This window comes from Conger conger, chromosome 14, assembly GCF_963514075.1.
Source record: "Conger conger chromosome 14, fConCon1.1, whole genome shotgun sequence".
Taxonomy (NCBI): Eukaryota; Metazoa; Chordata; class Actinopteri; order Anguilliformes; family Congridae; genus Conger; species Conger conger.
The window spans coordinates 2,665,609-2,687,655 of NC_083773.1; the positions used below are offsets into that span (position 1 = coordinate 2,665,609).

The window sequence follows — 22,047 nt, forward strand, 5'->3', positions numbered from 1 at the left end:
TGTGTTGCTATTGTGTTGGGTGAACAGGTACTTAAACCTCCCCCCCACCCAACAAAAAACATCCAGTGAGCAGTAGTTCTGCAGGCAGAAATGCCTCGTTAATGACAGAAGTCAGAGGAGAAGGGCCAGACTGGTCAAAGCTGACATTAAGGTGAAAGTAATGCAAATAACCACACATTACAACAGTGGTATGCAGAAGAGCATCTCTGAACACACAACGCATCAACCCTCTACCATCAGGCTATAGCAGAAGACTTAATAAGTCTAAAAAACAAGTCTAATAAATACCCTAATAAAGTGCTCACTTGTATATCCCCAACTGATTACCAAGACGCTGCCCCATTTCCAATTAGAATCACCCATCTTCTATCGACCTTCTCTTGGTGACATATTCCTAACTTTTGGGGTCTTAGCAGTTATCGGCCTCGAGCGGCAATACCGACAGATGTGGAAATACACTTCCTGTGAAATATTTTCAATGACTGAAGCAATCTTCCACAAAGATTCAATTCATTCAGAAGTTCAAAAGTAAACTTTTTATTCAAGTCAATTTAAATACAACAAAAATCATATTACAGTAATTTCATTTTTTAAAAGATGTAAAATTAGAAAATATATTTTTCACAACTAATGATTATATGCCACTTTTATAAATGGCAGCTCTAGTACCCTTGTCATCCATCTTAAGATCTCTTACAATCATTATCTAAGACTTTGGGAAGCAAAGTAGCATTGCATAATTTAAGATATGAGAAGATTGAGTACAATGTGCTTAGTATGTTGCTGTGCTCAGTACAGTACATTGATCTGATCAGTAAGCTGCAGTGCTCAAGTTCACTGAGATCATGTTCAGTATGATGACATGATCAGTACATTGATCTGATCATGTTCAGTATGACGACACGATCAGTACATTGATGTGATCATGTTCACTGTGCTCAGTACAGTAGGCACACTGATGTGATCAGTATATGTTGCTGTGATCATGTTCGGTACATTCCTGTGATCACGTACGTGTTGTGATCACATTCCTTTATTGGTGGCGAGTGTGTTAAGAGGCAAAACGGCCTGTGCCCTGAGTTAGGATGTTGAGGGGCGCTGGGCAGAGGGAGACAAGAGAGGGAAGAGTGTGAGGGAGGGGGAGGAACAGATAGGGGGTGAGGGAGGGAGGGAGAGAGAGAGAGAGAGGGTGAGTGAGGGAGGGAGAGAGAGAGGGTGGGGGGGAGAGAGAGACAGGGTGGGAGGGAGGGAGAGAGAGAGAGAGGGTGAGTGAGGGAGGGAGAGAGAGAGAGAGGGTGGGGGGAGAGAGAGACAGGGTGGGAGGGAGGGAGAGAGAGAGGGTGAGGGGGGAGGGAGAGAGAGAGGGTGAGGGGGGAGGGAGAGAGAGAGGGTGAGGATGAGGGAGAGGGAGAGAGAGAGAGAGGGTGAGGGGGGAGGGAGAGAGAGGGTGAGGGGGAGGGAGAGACAGGGTCGGAGGGAGGGAGATCACACCTCCCCGGGCAGGGCAGGCACTGAGGCCAGAGCAGGCAGCAGCTCCTGATACACCTGGATGCCCCGCAGGAACACCTGCTCACTCAGGTACTCGTTATGGTCGTGCAGCAGGATGGGGGTCTGGTTCATCGGGGAGAAGCCAATGGCAGGGAGGCCCACCTGTGAGGGAAGACACACATCACTTCCTGTGAGTGAAACTTCCCTGTGAGGGAAGACACACATCACTTCCTTTGAGTGACACTTCCCTGTGGGGGGAGGGGGCTTTTTTCAGACTGAAGCAGTCCGTGTTGAACAAGAATGTGCAGTTTAGTGCAGGGGTGCACAACTCCGGTCCTCGAGGGCCGGTCTGCGTACTGGATTTTATTCCAACCAAATGGCTTGTTTTTAATTTGCTGACAGCTCTATGAGTTACCTGTCGAGCCTGTACTTGAGCACAGTGAAATCATTAGGATACACTTGCAGTCTACATGTCACATAAAATAAGAGATTAAATAATTAAGAGCATAAATTGGCACAAAATCCAGAAATGGATTGGCCCTTGTTGTGATTCTGTGGTTCAGAGAATCGTGGGAAACACACAGGCGATAACAGAGAAAACAACAATGGCTGCGGCAAAGGAACGGAAACTTTGACAGACGGATGTTGATGATTTCAAAGTCACCTCACTTAAGTGCTGCAAACAGAAGATGGAATGTTAATCCGACCAATCAAGACGAGAAGATGGGATGTTAATCTGACCAATGGGATGCGGCCAACGCAGTCACCAATGTGATATTTCAGAGAAACCAGTTACGTCGGGAGCACAAACATCTCGGCTAGCCTGGCCAGCAGGGAACCGCACCGCGGTAGCCAAAGTCAATACTGGGGTTTGATTTCCCCACAAATGTGATTTATTTTATACTGGGGTTTGATTTCTCCACAAATGTGATTTATTTTCCACAAACTCGCCAAAGTTTGTTTCTGAAGCAACTCACCGCTCTGATGAACCGGCTGTCTGTCGCTGCAGGGAATATTTCTTTCTCCAGACTGATGTTCCTGAGAGGGAAAGAACGAAGGCTGTAACTATACTGCACGTTGTTAAGCATTCCACAATGGATCGTTGAACAGGTTCTTACACCACATTCCACTGCAAATTCTTCAGAAAAAATAAGACTGGGCATGCCCAGACCCTGGGCACTACCAGGGGAAACTATCTCTCTTTCTGGCCTTTCTGGCCTAGTTCTATACCCTTGTTTTCCTGCAGGTTCCATATGCCACTTCCTCCCCATCGTAGTGAATGTAAGAGTAAATGTGACCAATACCTAAACTGGGCAATCGATTCTGTCAGATATAATTAAAACAATTAAAGCTGTATGTAGCTTTTATTACGGCATATGTCTATACTTTTAAACTATTATCTCTGTACACCACAACCACGGTAGAGAAATTGTCTACGGAGTGTTATCATAACCCTTGTGTTGCTCAGCACACCTGTGATTGGCAGATTGAACGTTTTCACCGAAGGTTTTTATTTTTATTTTTTTAAACCGATTCCATCACATTTTCAATCACCATAAAGCTAGTCTAGTTTTCAGCTACTTTACAATGACAAAATTTTATATTAGGATTGACTAGCTGACCTGTGGGGAGAAAACCCCAAATTATATGTGTCATGTCACCAATTCTCCAATCAGAACAGCCGAATGAACAGCACAGAAGAGATGGTGGAAAAATTTGGGACTACTGGTAGGCAAGGTGCATGAAGCCAGTGCAGATGGGGCTGACTGCATTACTGTGCTGTACTGGGGCTGACCCTTGACCCTAACCTGCCAGTCATTCCACAGGCAGCATTATTGAGCACCTACTTCAGCTTCTACCGAAGCAGGTGCTCAACAATCCTTTGGTTCTCAACATTTTGGTGCCCAACTATCTTTTGCTTTGTAATTGCAATTTTATTGCCAAAGTTATAAAACAGATGTAAATGAAATGAGATGGATGGACAGTACTGCTTCACAGCTGAAAGATGTTAAAGCAGATTTTCTTTGGCATACTTTTTACTTTGGCACACTCCCTGTACGTTTCAACAATAGGGAGTGCAGTAAGTCAGTCGGTCAGTCAATCATCCAGAAAGGCCCCCCAGGGTCCAGCAAAAATGATTTTTTTTAAATACATTCCTTTGCTGACGAAGTGGCTCGGATCGAAGATGCACTAGAACGTATGGATTACAGAATGAAACTGAATGAGTATTAGAAACTGCTGAATAATCTTAAAACAGCACCTAAGCAGAAATTAACTGATTAATCACACAGCCAGTGGGAATAAAGGAGCTAATGACTCACACCTGTGAGCCTTAAACAGCACAGAGCACAGCTGAGAGAACAATCAATGCAAGCGGAAGGATTCAAGTAAACCCCGACCAATACCCCTCGGACTGGACTAGCCAGAGCTCGCTCTCTCTGTCCCTGGAGGAATGCGTCTCTTGGTGACGGGGGGTTGTTACAGCCCTATTCCTGATCAGCTCTTATTTGGGCAAACGGAGGGTATTGTGGAATGTGGAAAGGTTGGGAATCCCAGAGGGACATTCGTGGAGGGTTCTCCTGGAACCAAAGTAATCTCAGATGAGATGACTTTGGCATCCCTGCATCAGGCATCTCTTTGCTTTCCTTTTCTTTGTCACAGTCTGATAGATTTCCTTTCAGAAGATGCTTTTCTTTTCATATAGCATAGCGTAAATAAAATCTTCACCTTTTACCGTGATTGAAACGGCCTATCCTCGCTTATTGCCAACTGTCACGTTCGGTCATAATAAGCGGTTTTGTCCTTTTTCGGTGTATACAGTGTAGGCGGTTTGCTTACACACTGACTGAGGTGTGAATGTCTGTGAGGCGACTGTCTCACGGGGCTTTGGCTCAGGCGGTAAGAGCAGTAGTCTCATTGGCTCAGGCGGTAAGAGCAGTCATCTCATTGGCTCAGGCGGTAAGAGCAGTCGTCTCATTGGCTCAGGCGGTAAGAGCAGTCGTCTCATCGGCTCATGCGGTAAGAGCAGTCGTCTCATTGGCTCAGGCGGTAAGAGCAGTCGTCTCATTGGCTCAGGCGGTAAGAGCAGTCATCTAGCAGTCGGAGGGTTGCCCTGGGCGTGTCGAAGTGGCCCTGAGCAAGGCACCTAACCCCCAAATGCTCCTGATGAGCTGGTTGGTGCCTTGCATGGCAGCCAATCACCGTTGGTGTCAGTGTGTGCATGAATAGGCGAATGAGAAGCATCAATTGCACAGCGCTTTGGATAAAGACCCTATATAAACGCCAACCATTTACCATTTATTGGTCTCATATACGGTTTTGGCGTAGCGGGTTTGTAACTGAGCACATTGGTAGCTTGCTCAAAGTGCAGCGGCTGAGGACAGCTGTCGGAGTGTCCAGACGGAGCCGAGAGTTACTTCCTGAAATAACAGAGGGGTCATGTTCCAGAATATTTAGATCAGGTCTCAATAACCAGATGGAGTAACCATAATTAGCACTACCTGGGATAGCTATTAATTTTGGTACTCGGATATACATATTTTTTAGGTTCTCTATTTCACGGCACGATGCAAGAATTGCAAGACTCCCTGAGTAGTACCTTCACCTGCCAGGAAAGAAGATGAATCAGGGAAGATGAATGCCTGGCAGCTGTAGGCTGTTTTGCCCTCAGGGGTGTCATTTTGTATAAGCAATCGACGTGCAAAAATGCAAGCCCGTATTCTCACACAAAAATCCACGTTACAGATTTCACACTTAATTGAGTCTGACAAAACTTGTTTTCCGCCCTGCGACAAAATCCAAATCCAAAAAAAAAACACTGAAAAAGTTGAGAAAACCGTCGTGTACGATTGTACTCACATAGTCTTGAAGGTCGCGCTGAAGGCCTTCCACCAGGGGTCGCTGTCCTCTGTAGATGTCATGTCCTGGTTTGTGTGTTTCTGGAGAGGAGACACAGGTTTTGACTGAATCTGATTCAATCGGGCGAGAGCAGGGCTGCCCACGTCTGGCCACGCAGAGCCTGGTCTGTTGGGACTCCACTTTCACCTTGAATTTCCACCTGCAATCAACTGGCGTCTTTGATCAATTCAGTGCTGAGTGATGATGAGAGCCAGCAGGCCCTTCAGCACCAGGGCTGGGAACCTTTGGGCCTAGATTGGCACCCTCTACAACATGCATCTGGAACACTATACAATGTTATCTGCAGCTTAGGACAGAATTGCGAGTAAAAGGTAATGATTGTGCCTCTGTATGTTGAATAATAATGACCACCCTAAACAAAAAGTGAAGGGGACATATATATAAATATATAACAACATATTGTAAATATGTTAAATATGACTTCCTGGACATTAATATTACATTTCAGAACAACTTATTTTTAGGAATGTATTGCATGGCTGTCTGTCGACATATCCTGTGTCCTGTTCTAGAGCATGGATAGGCCCCACGGTCCAGTATCGAATCCCAATGCAATTCTGGCCAACCACCCTGCAGGACAATGCAGTTGCCCAGAGATGGGAGAGTTTCAGCTGGCTGGGGTTACAGCATCGCACCATGCTCCAGCAGGCTGAGGCCCACAGTTTCACCTGTTGAGCCGCAGATGAAGTGTCTTCATGTGAACGCAAGCCCAATGTTTGAACCATGATGTAATGTAGTATGTGCTCTTCCTAGTTAACCACGGAGGTTGCAATGAGTGTCCTAGCGCAAATGTTATTGGGCATGTAACATAAGGGAGAAAAAGGGGAAAGGTTTTTTTTTATTATTGATAGTTTGCCACTCCTGGAATTGACAATAATTTGTACATTTGCAAACGCATCGTGAAGTGTTGCAATTTCTTTTCTGATGACAATATATTTTATTGGCAGCATATTCCACTTTCGTGAGGGCATCCAGCCTGCGTCTCCCACACAGTCTGTCCACTGACCTGCGCAAATTCATACGTGATGCCTTCTCCCGCCTCTTTACACCAGCGCTGGATCTGTTTTTCAAACTCCTGAGAACAGAGGGGGAGATCGAGAGGGAGTCAGAGAGGATAATATATAAACACATATATAAAACTCTGAAATGATCAGAACAGTCTTTCTGTGTTAGATGCATCGTGTGCCTCCCTCAGCAGCAGCGTGGGACACACCTGCAGGTTGACGGTGGGCGGAATCCGTATGTCGAAGGTGACGTCCATTTCTGCAGGGATCACATTGTAGGCCACGCCCCCTTTCACCATCGTCATGTTCACAGTGGTGACGTCGCCCAGGGTAAGGCACTGGCTGGTGTTCAGCCTGCAGAGGGGCACCAGCCACAGTGTGTCATCATAGCTGTCGCTAGAAGAAGCTGAAGCAGGTGCTCAACAATGCTGCCTATGGAATTACTGACAGGTTAGGGTCAAGGGTGCAGTTCAAAATTCAAAGGGAAACAGATAAATATATGGTAGGAAACTGTATCTAGTGCAAGAAAAAGAGTTTTGATCAGCAGAAAAGGTTGACAGGTAAGCTTGTAAGTGCTCTACATAACACGGACATCAAAACAACATCCACACTATGCACGCTACAGTCAGCCGGATACAGCACACAGTAATGCAGTCAGCCCCATACAGCACAGTAATGCAGTCAGCCCCATACAGCACACAGTAATGCAGTCAGCCTCAGTACAGCACACAGTAATGCAGTCAGCCCCAGTACAGCACACAGTAATGCAGTCAGCCCCAGTACAGCACACAGTAATGCAGTCAGCCCCATACAGCACACAGTAATGCAGTCAGCCTCAGTACAGCACACAGTAATGCAGTCAGCCCAAGTACAGCACACAGTAATGCAGTCAGCCCCATACAGCACACAGTAATGCAGTCATCCCCATACAGCACACAGTAATGCAGTCATCCCCATACAGCACACAGTAATGCAGTCAGCCTCAGTACAGCACACAGTAATGCAGTCAGCCCCAGTACAGCACACAGTAATGCAGTCAGCCTCAGTACAGCACACAGTAATGCAGTCAGCCCCAGTACAGCACACAGTAATGCAGTCAGCCCCAGTACAGCACACAGTAATGCAGTCAGCCCCAGTACAGCACACAGTAATGCAGTCAGCCCAAGTACAGCACACAGTAATGCAGTCAGCCCCATACAGCACACAGTAATGCAGTCAGCCCCATACAGCACACAGTAATGCAGTCATCCCCATACAGCACACAGTAATGCAGTCAGCCCCATACAGCACACAGTAATGCAGTCAGCCCCAGTACAGCACACAGTAATGCAGTCAGCCCCATACAGCACACAGTAATGCAGTCAGCCCCATACAGCACACAGTAATGCAGTCAGCCCCATACAGCACACAGTAATGCAGTCAGCCCCAGTACAGCACACAGTAATGCAGTCAGCCCCATACAGCACACAGTAATGCAGTCAGCCCCATACAGCACACAGTAATGCAGTCATCCCCAGTACAGCACACAGTAATGCAGTCAGCCCCAGTACAGCACACAGTAATGCAGTCAGCCCCAGTACAGCACACAGTAATGCAGTCAGCCCCAGTACAGCACACAGTAATGCAGTCAGCCCCAGTACAGCACACAGTAATGCAGTCAGCCACAGTAGAGCAGACAGCACTGCTGACAGCCTCAATACACACAGTCTGCTGCACAGTACAACTCCAGCTGTGTCTCACCGTGTTTTCTCCTGTTCTCTGAAGTCCAGGAAAGAGTTTATGATTTTGTGCTGAAAAGACAGGGATGAAGGTAAATGAGCGCTCGCTCCAGCTCTTCTGCTGCGGGGAGGGACTGACTGCATGCAGACATACTCACCAGCTTCTCTGCCGCTGTGTTCTCCACAAACCTGGAGCCGTGGCCTGGACTCCCGGGACACTGCACTGTGATCCCTACGGGAGAGGGGCCAGAACAGGCACTGTTTATGTGTGGGTGTGAGTGTGTGTGGGTGTGAGAGAGAGAGAGAGAGAGAGAGAGAGAGACGGAGAGAGTGTGTGTATGTGTGTGTGTGTGTGTGAGAGAGAGAGAGAGACAGAGACAGGACTGTAGTTCCAACACAGTTCACCCAATAAGTAAAAATCCTCAAATTAAAGTCTGTACTTTAATCTAAAGGTCTGTACTTTAACTACATAGTGATTGTTACATTTCATTTTATTTTGTTTTGATGGAGTAAGGAGTAAAAACAACAAAAAATGTGCCACTGTCCAAATATGTACGGACTGCACTGTACTACCAGTGGATGACTACATTTAAGGAGTGCAAGTTCTTTACAGTAGTTGCAGTGGCCTTTTTGGGATTTGTGGGTGGCAGAGCAGTGACTTGGGAAGCAGAATAGATTATTCTATATTGGAAATAAAAAATGGAAAAAAACCAAACAAAGAAACAGGATGTCGCCACACGTGCATATACTCACACCACGGACATCTCTCCCCGTAAAACACAGTGAACGGTTCTCTTGGATTGGCCAGACCTGCAAAGAAGGCAAAGAGAATTCAGATTCCGCTACGCTGTACTGCATCTAGGAGGGGAGTTTACACTGCAGAGTACTTTACTAAGGAGGATGTGTTACACTGCAGAGTACTGCACTGAGGAGGATGTGTTACACTGCAGAGTACAGCACTGAGGAGGATGTGTTACACTGCAGAGTACTGCACTGAGGAGGATGTGTTACACTGCAGAGTACTGCACTGAGGAGGATGTGTTACACTGCAGAGTACAGCACTGAGGAGGATGTGTTACACTGCAGAGTACTGCACTGAGGAGGATGTGTTACACTGCAGAGTACTGCACTGAGGACATGTTACACTGCAGAGTACTGCACTGAGGAGGACATGTTACACTGCAGAGTACTGCACTAAGGAGGATGTGTTACACTGCAGAGTACTGCACTAAGGAGGACATGTTACACTGTAGAGTACTGCACTGAGGAGGATGTGTTACACTGCAGAGTACTGCACTAAGGAGGATGTGTTACACTGCAGAGTACTGCACTAAGGAGGATGTGTTACACTGCAGAGTACTGCACTGAGGAGGATGTGTTACACTGCACAGTACAGCACTAAGGAGGATGTGTTACACTGTAGAGTACTGCACTGAGGAGGATGTGTTACACTGTAGAGTAACGCATTGAGGAGGGAAGTTTGCGGTGCACTGACAGGTCCCACACAGCTCACCTTCATCCAAGGCAAAGCCGATGTTTAAGGCCTGAAACTCTGGGTGCTTCACAAACATCTCCATTCCCTTATGACCCCCGACCTCCTCATCTGAAAACGGAACCACACTTTACCTTTACCGGCCATGACTGGATGGAACACGTCCTGAATTAGCTTATAATATCGTTTGGAGTATTCAGCTCCCTGCCAATGACAACAAGACTTATTCAGCCGAGCCTGTTAGGAGTGAATTAGACAATAACAGTATTCACAGGAATGATACAATAAAGGAGCAGGTCCCTCACCTGGAACAAACATGAGGTGGATAGTCCGAGGGAATCTCTTTCCCTCTGCTTTCAGCCTATGGACAGCTTCGATATATCTGCAAAGACATATTTTTCCTTGATTTTGCCCTGCAACCCCCAATTTTAGGTTTGTAATCAAACACTTTTTTTTTTTTGGCTTTGTTGCTAGTTCATGTTTGGGGTCATTGTCTTGCTGTAGGAGGAAGCGCCAAATGAGTTTGGATAAGCTTGTATCTTGCATTGTATGCTCTTTAGTCTTCTGCAGACACTGCTGGCACATGCACACCTGCCTCCTAAAGAGTTTCTCATCTGTCAGACAGGTGTTTGGGGGTTTATTCATTATGATGAGAATTAATCTGTCATCAACTATAGAGGTCTTCTTTGGCCGACCAGGCCCTTCACAATTACTGAGGTCCCCAGTGCTCTGTCTTCTTGATGACGTTCCAAACATCTGATTTAGGTAAGCCTACGGTTTTTCCTCTGTCTCTGAATGTTAGTTATCTCTCAGCCTCATACAGGCTTCCTCGACTTTCATTGGCACAGCTCTGCGTTGACAAAAATCCAATAACAGACACCAAACGCAATCAAAAGCCTAGAATCAATTAGATAGTGAAAGCTCTCTTACACCCGCACTAAGGAAGCAACTGAACATGCCAAACTAATCAGAAACACCAGTGAAGCCATATGACCCAATGATTATGGTGCCCTGAAATGGAGGACTATGAATAAAAGCGCTGTCATTTCTACATGGTGAAACCAAAACCTTCTTAAAATAAATTCTGACTTTCTGCACTAACAACATGCAAATTATTTTATTACAAATCTAAAATGGGAAGTGCAGAGCCAAATTAAGAAGACACACACGTCAAAACACATCAAGACAGGAAGCATCTTCATGCAGAGCACATCAGGACCAGAAGTGCCTCCATGGAAGAGCACATTGAGAGCCTCTGTGGTGACCTTCACAAAGTCACACTCACTGGATGGTGACAGACTTCATGTCCTGTGTCCCCCTGCCGTAGATGTTCCCCACAGCATCCTTCACAGCAGCAAAGGCATCGTACTTCCAGTTATCCTGAGGAACAGAGACGGAAGACAGGAATGAGCCCAGTGCTCAGAAGACCAATTGATCGATACGATACTTCACAATGCTATATGTAGACCGGGGTAAATGGTAAATGGCTGGCATTTATCTAGCGCCTTTATCTGTACAATTGATGCTTCTCATTCACCCATTCATACACACACTCACACACCAACGGCGCGATTGGCTGCCATCTAAGGCACCAACCAGCTTGCCAGGACGGTTAGGTGTCTTGCTCAGGGGACACTTTGACACACCCCGGGGCGACTGCTCTTACCGCCTGAGCCAATGTCACCCACCGGGGTAGAGCCAGAGGCCGAGGGGCACCTAGCGAGAGGGAGAGCCAGGCGCGAGGAGTGGGCGTTGAGACGAGGGCCCCCGGGAAAAAAAGCCGCCTCACCTGGAACACAGGCACCACGTCCATGTGCGAGTTCAGCAGGACGGACTTCAGAGCTGGGTTGGTACCTGTCCATGTGATGATGGCTAGCATCCTGCCATGGCACATCTGAGGGACAGACTCAATGAGGCACACTCAAGCAAGACAGGGAAAGAACGTACGCGGGCAAGGGGGCATTACAGTAGGAGGTGGTGGGGTTAGTTTTGGGGGCAGTAAGGCTCTCCCATACCTCCACTTTCTTCATGGGCAGCTCCAGCTTTTGCGCCATCCTCTCCAGGAACCTCAGAGCAGCATCTGCAGACACATATTAAATGGTAAATAGTAAGATGGCCGGCATTTATACAGTGCCTTTATTCAAAGCACTGTACAATTGATGCTGCTCATTCACCCATTCATACACACACACCCACGGCGAATGGCTGCCATGCAAGGCACCAACCACCTCGTCAGGAGCATTCAGGGGTTGGGCGTCTTGCTCAGGGACACTTCAACCCTCCGACCGCCAGGCGACTGCTCTTGCCATCTGAGCCAATGTCACCCCCTATTAAAACTCTTTTAACAGAGACTTATTTGTTTACCATTTTTGATTCTTGATTCAATGATTCTGAATACAGTGCAAACTAAGTTTGTTTGTCCAAACGGTTTGGATCCATGAATCCCTTCATTTAACTGACTGTAGTTTTAAAACTTCAAACAGTTCTTTCAGCTATGTGGGGCCATGATACATTACTGAAAAGAATATGCCAGTTTAATAATTACACTGTTGTTTTATTCCCAGTGTTAGGGTGCACGAGCGGATGTAAGCTTAAACAAAGTAAGTCAGGACGTCAAAGTGGAGCAAACAGTGATTTATTTACAAGTAAATGCGGATCAGTAATGCAAATCATTAGCACGTCTGTCACTATATACGCTATAAACATCAGTGGAAAAATCCATGTTTTCATAACGTAAAACAAGCTTTGGTGCTTTGTAATTTAAAAAGCAGCAGACACTCAAAATGTCTCCAAGACATCCCAAGCATTGCGTGACATGTTCACACTGTCAGCACCTCACCAATGTAAAGAGCAGTGGTGTTTCCCTGCATCTCTGAGTTCTGTGGTTGGAATGAGTTTTAAGAGTTGTGCTGAGTTAAGGGAAAGGTATGCTATCTAGTGACCAACACCCAGCACTGCGTTCCCATACCATAGTCAGGGTCCGGGTGGACCGTCTTCAGACGGAGATACTCCCTGAACAGGGAAACTGAGGGGTGTTCAGCCATCTCCAAATCTCCCTGGACCCCGCCACCCAAAGCACTTGGTCCGTCCTTGTCCGGTAACATTGTCACCACTCGGCTAGTTGAACTGCAACCTGGTGGAATCAACATACTATATATCAGGACTCAAAATAAAAAAAGATAGAAAATATATTCAAAACGAGTATCTCGAGTCAGGCAGCTCATGTCCAAGCCATTGACAGATCTGAGATCTGAGTTATACAGACTGGTTTGACAACGCGACATAACCCAGCGGACGGCAACCTTTACTATCAAAAGAGCCATTTTGGCCCAAAAAAAAATCTAGTTCACATCGCTTGACTCATCGCAGGCAATTGAGTATGCTGGAGCTGAGATGATGTCCTAAATTTTCTGATTGGTGATGTTTGTTGCCAATTTCATGGCATATGGAGAGCCAATATCCACGATATACCACAGGTTCGATATACAACGCTTTTATACAACGGTTACCACATTTATCTTTCAAATTTTCACTAAAGAAAGACAAGACAAACTTTAAATGAATGTATTTTTAATGGAACTATGTTTTATGGTAAATGCATTCTACCGCTCAACAGTAGTTTATTGGTGGCTAGGCACCGGTGAAGGTTAGCTAGCAATAATGTATCCCCACTCCACTATCGAAGAAACGGTACTAACGTATCCCCATTGCACTAACCTTAGCTAAGCAACGCTATTGCAATAAGGTATCCCCACTGCATTAACGTTAGCTAGCTTGCTAGTTTACGTTACACCAGACGACACTGACACACGGTTGATTCGTTTTTGTTGTGGACGTTTATCGGGACACTGCCAGATAAAGTGCAGGAATTTAAATAACTCTGTCGTTATCATTTGTTTCGCCGGCTTTGGTGGTCTTACTGGTATTTCGATTCAAGGATGTTGCCTGAAGTAGTATTTTTTCGTTCCTGCTCCTTTCAAAATCTCCTTTAAACTCACTCATTTTATTTTACTTTACTTTTCTTTGGTAGGGTACTAGAGGCGAGATGATGATAACGTTAAATTACGTTCATTTCGATTACCAAGTATATAACCGTAATCTACAAACACGGAGTAATTTTAAAAGATGGGTGAACATTCCATTTAGCCGTGCGTATATCGTGGATATTGGCACCGCCAGAACGCAAACTGACAGAGACAATGGACCTATCTATCCGTTGTATAATATTTCCTGAGCTGCCACAAAACTAGCAGCAGTAGTGGAGTTTTTAGATTTTAGCAAATTCTTAAAAGTACACTTGCTCTTCTCTGCTTTCAGCTAAACTATCAACATAACGAACAGCTATATAGCTAGCGATATATATAGCTTTTGAAAGCCTGTCAATGTTCAGACGCATCCAGATGTTACGTTTACGAAATATTTAGAAAGATCAGAACGGCTAGCTAAGGTAAATCGTAGCCCACTCCATGAAACTTGTTCCAGAGACAAACGAGACAAGCTCTTACCCGGCTAGCTCTTTCTCTCATCCCCAGCCGGATACTTTTCGGCAAATGCAATGTGCTTGTTTGCTCATTTCTCGCCACATTTGGAATCCATAGCTAGGGGGACTCAAGACTAGCCATTTAGCCAATGTGTATACATCCATGCTAACCACCGCTATTGAGGTTCGGCAAATTTAAGAGGAAAATGCGCCGGGTGGTAGACGTAAGCTATGACGCACATTTTAGTTGACTAAATATATCTATTTTGTAATTACTTGGTGTGCAGTCTACACATAAATTGGAGAATGTAAGAATCACTTCCAACAATGATAGGCCTACATGAAAATGTAAATGTTAAAAAATGTTCATATATTCTTTCATAGCCACAGTGAGCCCCTGGAGATGGGCAGGTTGCCAATCCCTGATTTATCTAATCAGATCATAGCTCGTTTTAAGGATTAGTACACTATGGGACACCTTGGAAAAGTATGACAAATAAATACCGTAGATGTGTGTCAAACTGGCGAAAGGTGTTTCGTAATTGGAGAGGATACCCGAACTGCAAACATGGGTTAAATTCTAACAAGTTAGCTAAAATATAACGACTTCAGTTGTTGTTCTGCACAAACAAGGCTTGAAACGGAACGTGGCGCGTCAGCTGAACTATCAACATTCCGAACAGCTATGTAGCTAGCGATATATATAGCTTTTGAAAGCCAAAGCCTGTCAAGGTTCAGACGCATCCAGATGTTACGTTTACGAAATATTTAAAAAGATCAGAGCGGCTACCTAAGGTAAATCGTAGCCCACTCCATGAAACTTGTTCCAGAGACAAACGAGATAAGACCTAACCCGGCTAGCGGACTACAGTAACGGTCATGTCGACAAATATCTGTTGCCATTTCAGGTTAACATTACATTGCACACTATGAATTATCAATATGGTGAAAAAATCGCCGAATCGCACCTCGCTCACCTTGTCGCTATATGGCTGTGTATGGAAGGAGAACTTTCCAGTGTAACAAGCAAACGTCGCAGCCAGGCAAGGCCAGACAGTCGATTGACGAGTTACCAATTGCATAAATTTGGTGCAGTACCATAGTGCAGTACAGACTGTCCGACAAACAACGAAAAATGTTAGCCTATGGTATCATCAACGACAATTTTACAGGTCACACTTACAGGTCACATCCATGTATCCACGGTTCCATGAGCAATTTTCTTCAGGACAGACGTAGGGCTAGCTAATCAAAGTCCCAGACTTTCAGGACTTTGCTCGATCTACCATTACTAGACATAAATGATTTACGCTCAGGGCTTAAATTATCTGCGTGTGTCAAGGTGCAAGCTGACAAAAAGTAGAAACCAAGGTGATGCATCATCTACAAACAGTAGCCTACTCATCTCAGAATGATCATTGATGAAGATGGGTAAGTTCACCAAGTAAAACCCAGGACCCTTCCAGCAGGGGTTATTCTGCTAACCGAATAATCCTACTTCCTGATATACCCCCAGATCAGAGAACAGCTGTGAGGAGAGAGGCCTGTGCAGGAACCTGGGGGTCTGGTATTCCGTAAGGATTCTATGCTCACAGAATCTGAAACTTTAAAACATTTATCATTTACACCTTACAGTATCTGTAATTTGGAGTTTATAACACATTGAACTGGCAGCTGAAATTCCCTGTACTTTTTTTTCCTAAATAGACTCACTCATTTCTAATGAATCTGAACAGCTCAGTATCCTATGGTATATGGAATCAGAAATATATATTCTAAAAATACTTATACAAATACAGTATGTCCACCTGTTCCTGAGCTGAAATCTGATATTCTATAATTAATTTCTCCTGGTCTCCATGGTCGACTTTCAGCACATAGATAATTTATAATAATAAAATAATTGACGAAATAAAATAACACAATCAAACTTTATTGTTTTCTTTATTGTAACCATTGAAACACCCACTTAAAATCAGATATTCAGTACTGATGAGGAACACATTTTTGCAATGCTTCTGCAACCTTTCAATAATATATTTCAGATAAAAGGAGAGTACCTAATTTGATGCTTGTCAGCGATCTGATGTAGCTTACGGTGTCATTCACTGAAAATTGCTAACTCATATATATATATATATATATATATATATATATATATATATATATATATATATATATATATATCGGTCGAGAACATTTCCGTATTTATAGTTTTTACAAATACAAAAATATCTAAAACAATAATGATATAAAAACAAAACAAATATTACCTGTTATTATTATAGCATACATTATTAAGCCATATACAGTTCAACCTCTATAATACATACAACTGTTTATAGAAAATAAATACAGAAATGTAAATAAATAATAAAATAAATAGCAGTAACAAAAATCATAGCATAATTAGTGGCGAAGTGATAACTTACTGAGGCTTCTGAGAAGCATCCTCAGATTTGAACTTGACATTCAGCAAAATATTTAACATATTTTAAATGACAAATATCAGCTGCAGAGTTTAAATGTATCTTACAGTCATGACTAAAACTGTACTGGACATTGGCATAGCTATGATGACTATTTATCCATAACATCTTAAGATGTCTCAAATGTTAGAATACTACAGCAACTTCTGTACCACTGCAAGGTAAGCTGTTACAGGGGCACTCCACCCAAACATTAAAGTATGTTCCCATTTACCTATGTATATATCCATCTAAATAGTTTCACTGATTTCTTTTTCCCCCAATGAGTTTTCTATATTCGATGAGTTTTCTAAAGGCAGTTCACCTTGAAACAACGGATCTCCATAGACCCGTATTTTTATGCTGATCAATGTGCCCAAAAATGTACATTGCGATGGGTGTCTCGGTGGCGCAGCCTGTAGAGCACTGACTGCATGCTCATTGCGAGCCGCGACGTCAGCGGTCGAATCCGACCGTCTGACATTTGTCGCATGTCTTTCCCGCTCTCGCTCCCATTCTTCCTGTCTTCCTGTCCTGCAGAGCCGCAGGGTGTGCTGGCTTTCGTCTCCACCTTAAAATAAGCAACCGATTCAGACCCAAGAAACCAGGTGAGGTGAGTTAACTGTGCAATCAACGGCTTTCATTGATCAATTAATGCCAAGTAACAACGAAAGCCAGCACACCCTGCGGCTCTCCAGGACCAGGGTTGCCGACCCCTGCTCTATACTATACTGTCCAATAAAGCTGAAAAAGCCCGAAAAAATATCTTTTAAAAAAAAATGTACATTGCGAAAAAGCTCATTCCAAATATAATGCCATGGTTACTCGCAAACATCCACACATTTGTGCACAGTGAAAACCGAGAACTACTTCTCCTGAAGTATGCCAACGGACTAGTGTGAACCATGAGTGATGTTTGTGGAATTAAACCATTTGCTGTAGCTTCAATATAGCAAATTGCTTGATTGAAAGCACATGCCAGGTTTGAAATTCATAGTTGAGATATTAACAATAATGCCTCAACCATAAAGTTTGAAGCTGTTATGTGCTTTAATGAAGTATGTTGCTATATTAAAATGACAACAAACAACTGCATTTTCACCAACGTTACATCACCACCCAAGTTTCACACTAGTCCACCAGCACGAGACTTTCCTGGAATACACAGTTGGCGCACTTTGGTAGAAGTCTTTCTTCATGAAACTGCAGAAATGAAGCTCTGTGCATGCTTGTGAGAGAATATATACTTTACATTATATTTGCAAAGCGTACCATTGACTTTTTAAAATATTGACCTTTTCAGCACCACAAAAATGTGGGTCTGTGGGCCTTGGAAATCTAATGTAACAGAGGACAAAACCTTTACCCATATAGGGATTTGCGGATCAATTTCTCTACGGAAAAAATAAACAGTTACACATAACTGTCTCTGTCAATCTGTGATTTAAGCTGGCATTTGAAACTTGGGATGTTTGTTTTTTTTTTTTATCTACACACATTTGTCTCTCGATGACGCTTCCAACAGAAATCATTATTTTTGCTAAAAGCTAACACTGTTGAATGTTAAATGTTAAAAGAGTCAAGTTCCAAGACAAGGCTTTCAGGCCAGGCAAAGCCATAACCAGCAAAGCAATTTCAGCAATTCCAAATAACTTAGGTAAATTACTAACAGGAACAACAACAATAACAGCAATAAATATATTTACAGCAATATATACAACTGTACAATTCATTTCAGTAATGGGCAACAGCAAGTGGCAACGTGCGTGAACGGTAGCTGTAAATACAGCCAGATACAGCCCTGTGTGTGATGATGTCATCGAGAGATGGGCTACTGCCCACTCACGGTAGCCGTTAGCAATTTTCTTTTTCAATTTACACAGAATTTTAGATTATGAAAATTTGGATGAAAATCATAGTATTTTCACATGCAAACAAACATCCAAATCTCATCATTTATTTTAAAGGTATTGGGAAAATGCCATTCATTTCTCCCATACTGGTTTTTTTTTTCTTTTTTTATCCAGAAGTCTCAAAAATGGACGAACACAAAGGTAACGAACACCCTTCTGAGGCCTATAGAGCTCCCTTGTATGAAGGTGAACCACATCTAGAAAAGTCTCAGCAAATCTACCTGGATTGGTAGATAGTACTCTGGGTAATTGGAAACTTTCATTTAATTATTTGGTGAACTGCCCCTTGAAGCAAAATAAAAACATGAGAAATAAGTGGCTTGAGGGCGTTTCCCCATGTAGTGGGAGTAACAGTGATCTGTCACTCAAAGACTACATCCTACGGTCTGGGAAGACAGGTCAAGGGAACTAAAATTTACTTCCTCCAAGTCAGCTGACTTTTTAAAAGTCTCTAGCTCAAGGAGTCACATGAGGCAAAGCAGCTGAGAGCAGCACACTGAAACCAGCGGAACAAAATAATCCCCCTTCCACTTTCTTTCAGCCTCCTTCTCTGGCAAAGACGACTCCCGTAACTCACAGGGGTACGGCACAAATCTGAAAATAGATCCCATTCCCTCCTGCTTAATACAATAACCCCCTTTCTCTCCTTCCTCCCCCACTGTTCCCTCCTCATTCTCTCCCTTCTCCGCAATCTTGGCCTACTCCTCCTCCCGTCTCTTCTTCTCTTCTCTTCTCTTCTCCTCCTGCTCGTCTCACTCCAGCTTGCTCAGGAAGTCGAGCAGGGCCTGGTGAAACTCCCGGGGCTTGTCCATGTAGCAGGCATGCCGGGCCCCGGGAAGCCGGATGGCAGCGTGTCGGGGCAGCTGACTCAAGTTCTTGTACGATTGAGCTCCCAGGTTAATGTCCTGCTCTCCGTACACAATCAGAGTTGGAGTCTGTTTGAAAACAGGCGGTAAGTGGTAAACGGTTGGCATTCATGTAGCGGCTTCATCCAGAGCGCTGTACAGTTGATGCTTCTCATTCATCCATTCATACACACACTCGCACACCAATGGCGATTGGCTGTCATGCCGGGCACCAACCAGCTCATCGGGAGCATTTTGGAGGTTAGGTGTCTTGCTCAGGGACACTTCGACACACCCAGGGCAGGATCAAACCAGCAACCCTCTGACTGCCAGACGACTGCTCTTACCACCTGAGCCAATGTGACGACTGCTCTTACCGCCCCAGCGAATGTCACCTCAAATTTTGACTGGTGCCCAAAAACATTATAAATGCGAGTGTTGCACACAGTTTTAAAACTACAACGGCGGCACTGTATCGTGATCAGCACGATGCACCAAGAAAAGCACAAAGCTACAGCAGTTGTATTCACAGAGTGCATGATCAATCATTGCTCAGAGTTTGCTGCAAAGAGGTGGCCGACTGCTCCACGCAGGAAAAAACCCTGCAGTCATATCGAAAGCACAGTTAATATGCACCCCTAACGCGTAAAAACACACAAACACACACATGCATACTCAGGCCCACACCCTGGCCGGTCTGCGGCCTCACCTGGATAGCCTGGTACTGCTGGGGTGTGTAGTTCCTGGTTCCCACGGGGGCGATGGGGATGAAGCCTCGCAGCTGTGCGCCGTGTTTGATGAGGAAGGGCAGGGAGAAGTGTCCGCTCATGGAGGGGCTCAGCAGCACCGGGGCCCGCACGCCCAGCGCCTCCAGGAACCGGAGCAGCAGCTCCACCCGGTTCTGATCCGTCTTCAAAGCATCAGAGTCTGGAGTGTTACCGAATCCTGGAACACCAAAAACTGTTTACGGCTCTTTATAGCAGCATTTGATATTTACTCAACTGTCATTATTTTTTAAAGCATCTTCACCTTACAGAATTTTTTTTTTTTTTTTACACGGCTAATACTTTTGCACAGTACTGTACTACACTAGAAAACTGTGCAACTGGAGCATCCAGACATCAGATCCATCCGAGTGCACTACTGGAGACAGTGATATGACTGCCTCAGAGCAGCACTGACACTGTGATACGCCCAAAAGGAGAAGGGTTGTCTGCAAAGGGATGAGACTGTAAATGAGACGGGTTGAAACATAAGGCTCGCACCTGGCAGGTCCAGTGCAAGCGCTTGGTATCCATTGGTGGCCAGCAGGGCCAGAGTCCCGAGGTCCTCCCAGGTTTTGGAAGTGAATGCCTGGCCATGGAGAAGAACCACCTGCAGTCTAGATGGGGGGTGAGGGCGCACAGGCAGATCATCATGAGTCACTGTACTGCAGCTCTACCACTCACCAAAGAGAACAGTGTGTTCAGAAATACATCAATAGGTTGAGTAGTCCTGGAAATAAATGAGCAGAAAGCAGATACTTGCAAGATAAGCTCTGCCTGGGAGATACTAATAGCTATGACAATTGACATGGGGGCTGTATGAGTGTGAGCTTGAAGATGGAATGGAAAGGAAACTGTCCCAACCACTGACACATGCCTGCAGGAGGAATTTCGCCCTTTCACTACTTTAGGTGAATTTTCAGTTGCCAAGGAGATTGCCATGCCATGCCACATTTGTGTTAAGCATCAAATGATGTTAAGTGATGCAGCAAGGTCTGTGCTGAACAAACCATGACAACTTATTTGGATGTCTTACTTGGGTAGGATCTGTCGCCCTGCTCCATCGATAGGCAGGGCCTCCCTGAAAAACAGAGGTGGATCTCCAGGGAGCTGCCCGGTACGGACTGTGACGTTAATGGTCGGAGGAGGTGGGGGTGAGACGACTGACAGCCCCATCCTTTGAACCTCCAGTGACGGCTCCATGCTGCCCTGACGGATGGCGGGTAGCAGCAGGTAGAGCAGCAAAGTAGCTAACAACACCAGGCCCAGTACAACCAGACGATTACGCAAAAAGTTCATTTTACGGAGCTGGTTTGACCTATGGGAAGGACGAGGATGGGAGAAATGTCAGATCCCCACTGGAACCGTTGTAATGAACTGGTACCTCGCGCCGCGAACTGAAACCAGTAACTTAGATACAAGGTTTAACTTGCCTTAATTGGAATGAGCAAACAGTTAGCTACACGTTTAGTTAAACATTTTCACGGAGAAATATATCGCTAGTTAACTACATCCCTAGCGCAACATTCACAAATATAATTGCTCGTTGTCCCCACGATTGACACAGCCAGAAAAATAAGGTAGGTATAGCTAATCTGACTCCATACCGTTACACCCGACAGCTTTAATCAGTAGCTAGTTAGCTAGCTAGCTAATGTCTTTGTTTACGTTAGCCATCGTATTAACCTGACTTAAAAATCTATCTGCATGCTAGCAGTCGCAGTGACGTCATATATAAAGACATCACGTTAAGCTGGAAATACAGATAATGCCATCCAGAACCCAAAACTATTTACCGTACTGGGAGAAGTCCACCACCGTATGCACAACTCTGCGCTGCTGTCAGTTAGTCCTAAGCCACCGTTATCTTCTTAGCTAGCTATGGCTACCTACTATACTGGAGCTTTCTATAACAGGGCCGTGGAGGAACCTTTCCGGTAGTACGTAATGGTTCCAC

The 22,047-nt window shown here is 44.7% G+C and overlaps 2 protein-coding genes across 5 annotated transcripts; both read right to left on the minus strand.

Moving 5' to 3' along the window:
* Window positions 1-513: 513 nt before the first annotated feature.
* Window positions 514-15,570, minus strand: LOC133109577 (aminoacylase-1-like). Of its 4 annotated transcripts, none has more exons than XM_061218955.1 (15): window positions 15,284-15,570; window positions 12,589-12,753; window positions 11,636-11,700; window positions 11,410-11,514; window positions 10,906-11,000; window positions 9,926-10,002; window positions 9,642-9,731; window positions 8,882-8,938; window positions 8,287-8,360; window positions 8,151-8,200; window positions 6,620-6,764; window positions 6,413-6,481; window positions 5,347-5,426; window positions 2,466-2,526; window positions 514-1,650 (listed from the first exon to the last, which is right to left on the minus strand). In XM_061218955.1, the coding sequence occupies exons 1-15, from the start codon at window positions 15,294-15,296 to the stop codon at window positions 1,486-1,488; spliced, it is 1,311 nt and encodes a 436-aa protein (XP_061074939.1). In that variant the 5' UTR covers window positions 15,297-15,570; the 3' UTR covers window positions 514-1,485. The 4 variants fall into 4 exon arrangements, with proteins under 4 accessions (XP_061074939.1, XP_061074940.1, XP_061074942.1 ...); XM_061218956.1 differs by lacking the exon at window positions 15,284-15,570 and adding an exon at window positions 15,078-15,180; XM_061218958.1 differs by lacking the exon at window positions 15,284-15,570 and adding an exon at window positions 15,069-15,169.
* Window positions 15,571-16,017: 447 nt separating this feature from the next.
* On the minus strand, window positions 16,018-21,977 carry abhd14a (abhydrolase domain containing 14A). Its single transcript, XM_061218964.1, has 5 exons — window positions 21,887-21,977; window positions 21,127-21,408; window positions 20,592-20,707; window positions 20,036-20,271; window positions 16,018-19,416 (listed from the first exon to the last, which is right to left on the minus strand). The coding sequence occupies exons 2-5, from the start codon at window positions 21,387-21,389 to the stop codon at window positions 19,234-19,236; spliced, it is 798 nt and encodes a 265-aa protein (XP_061074948.1). The 5' UTR covers window positions 21,390-21,408; window positions 21,887-21,977; the 3' UTR covers window positions 16,018-19,233.
* Window positions 21,978-22,047: the final 70 nt, after the last annotated feature.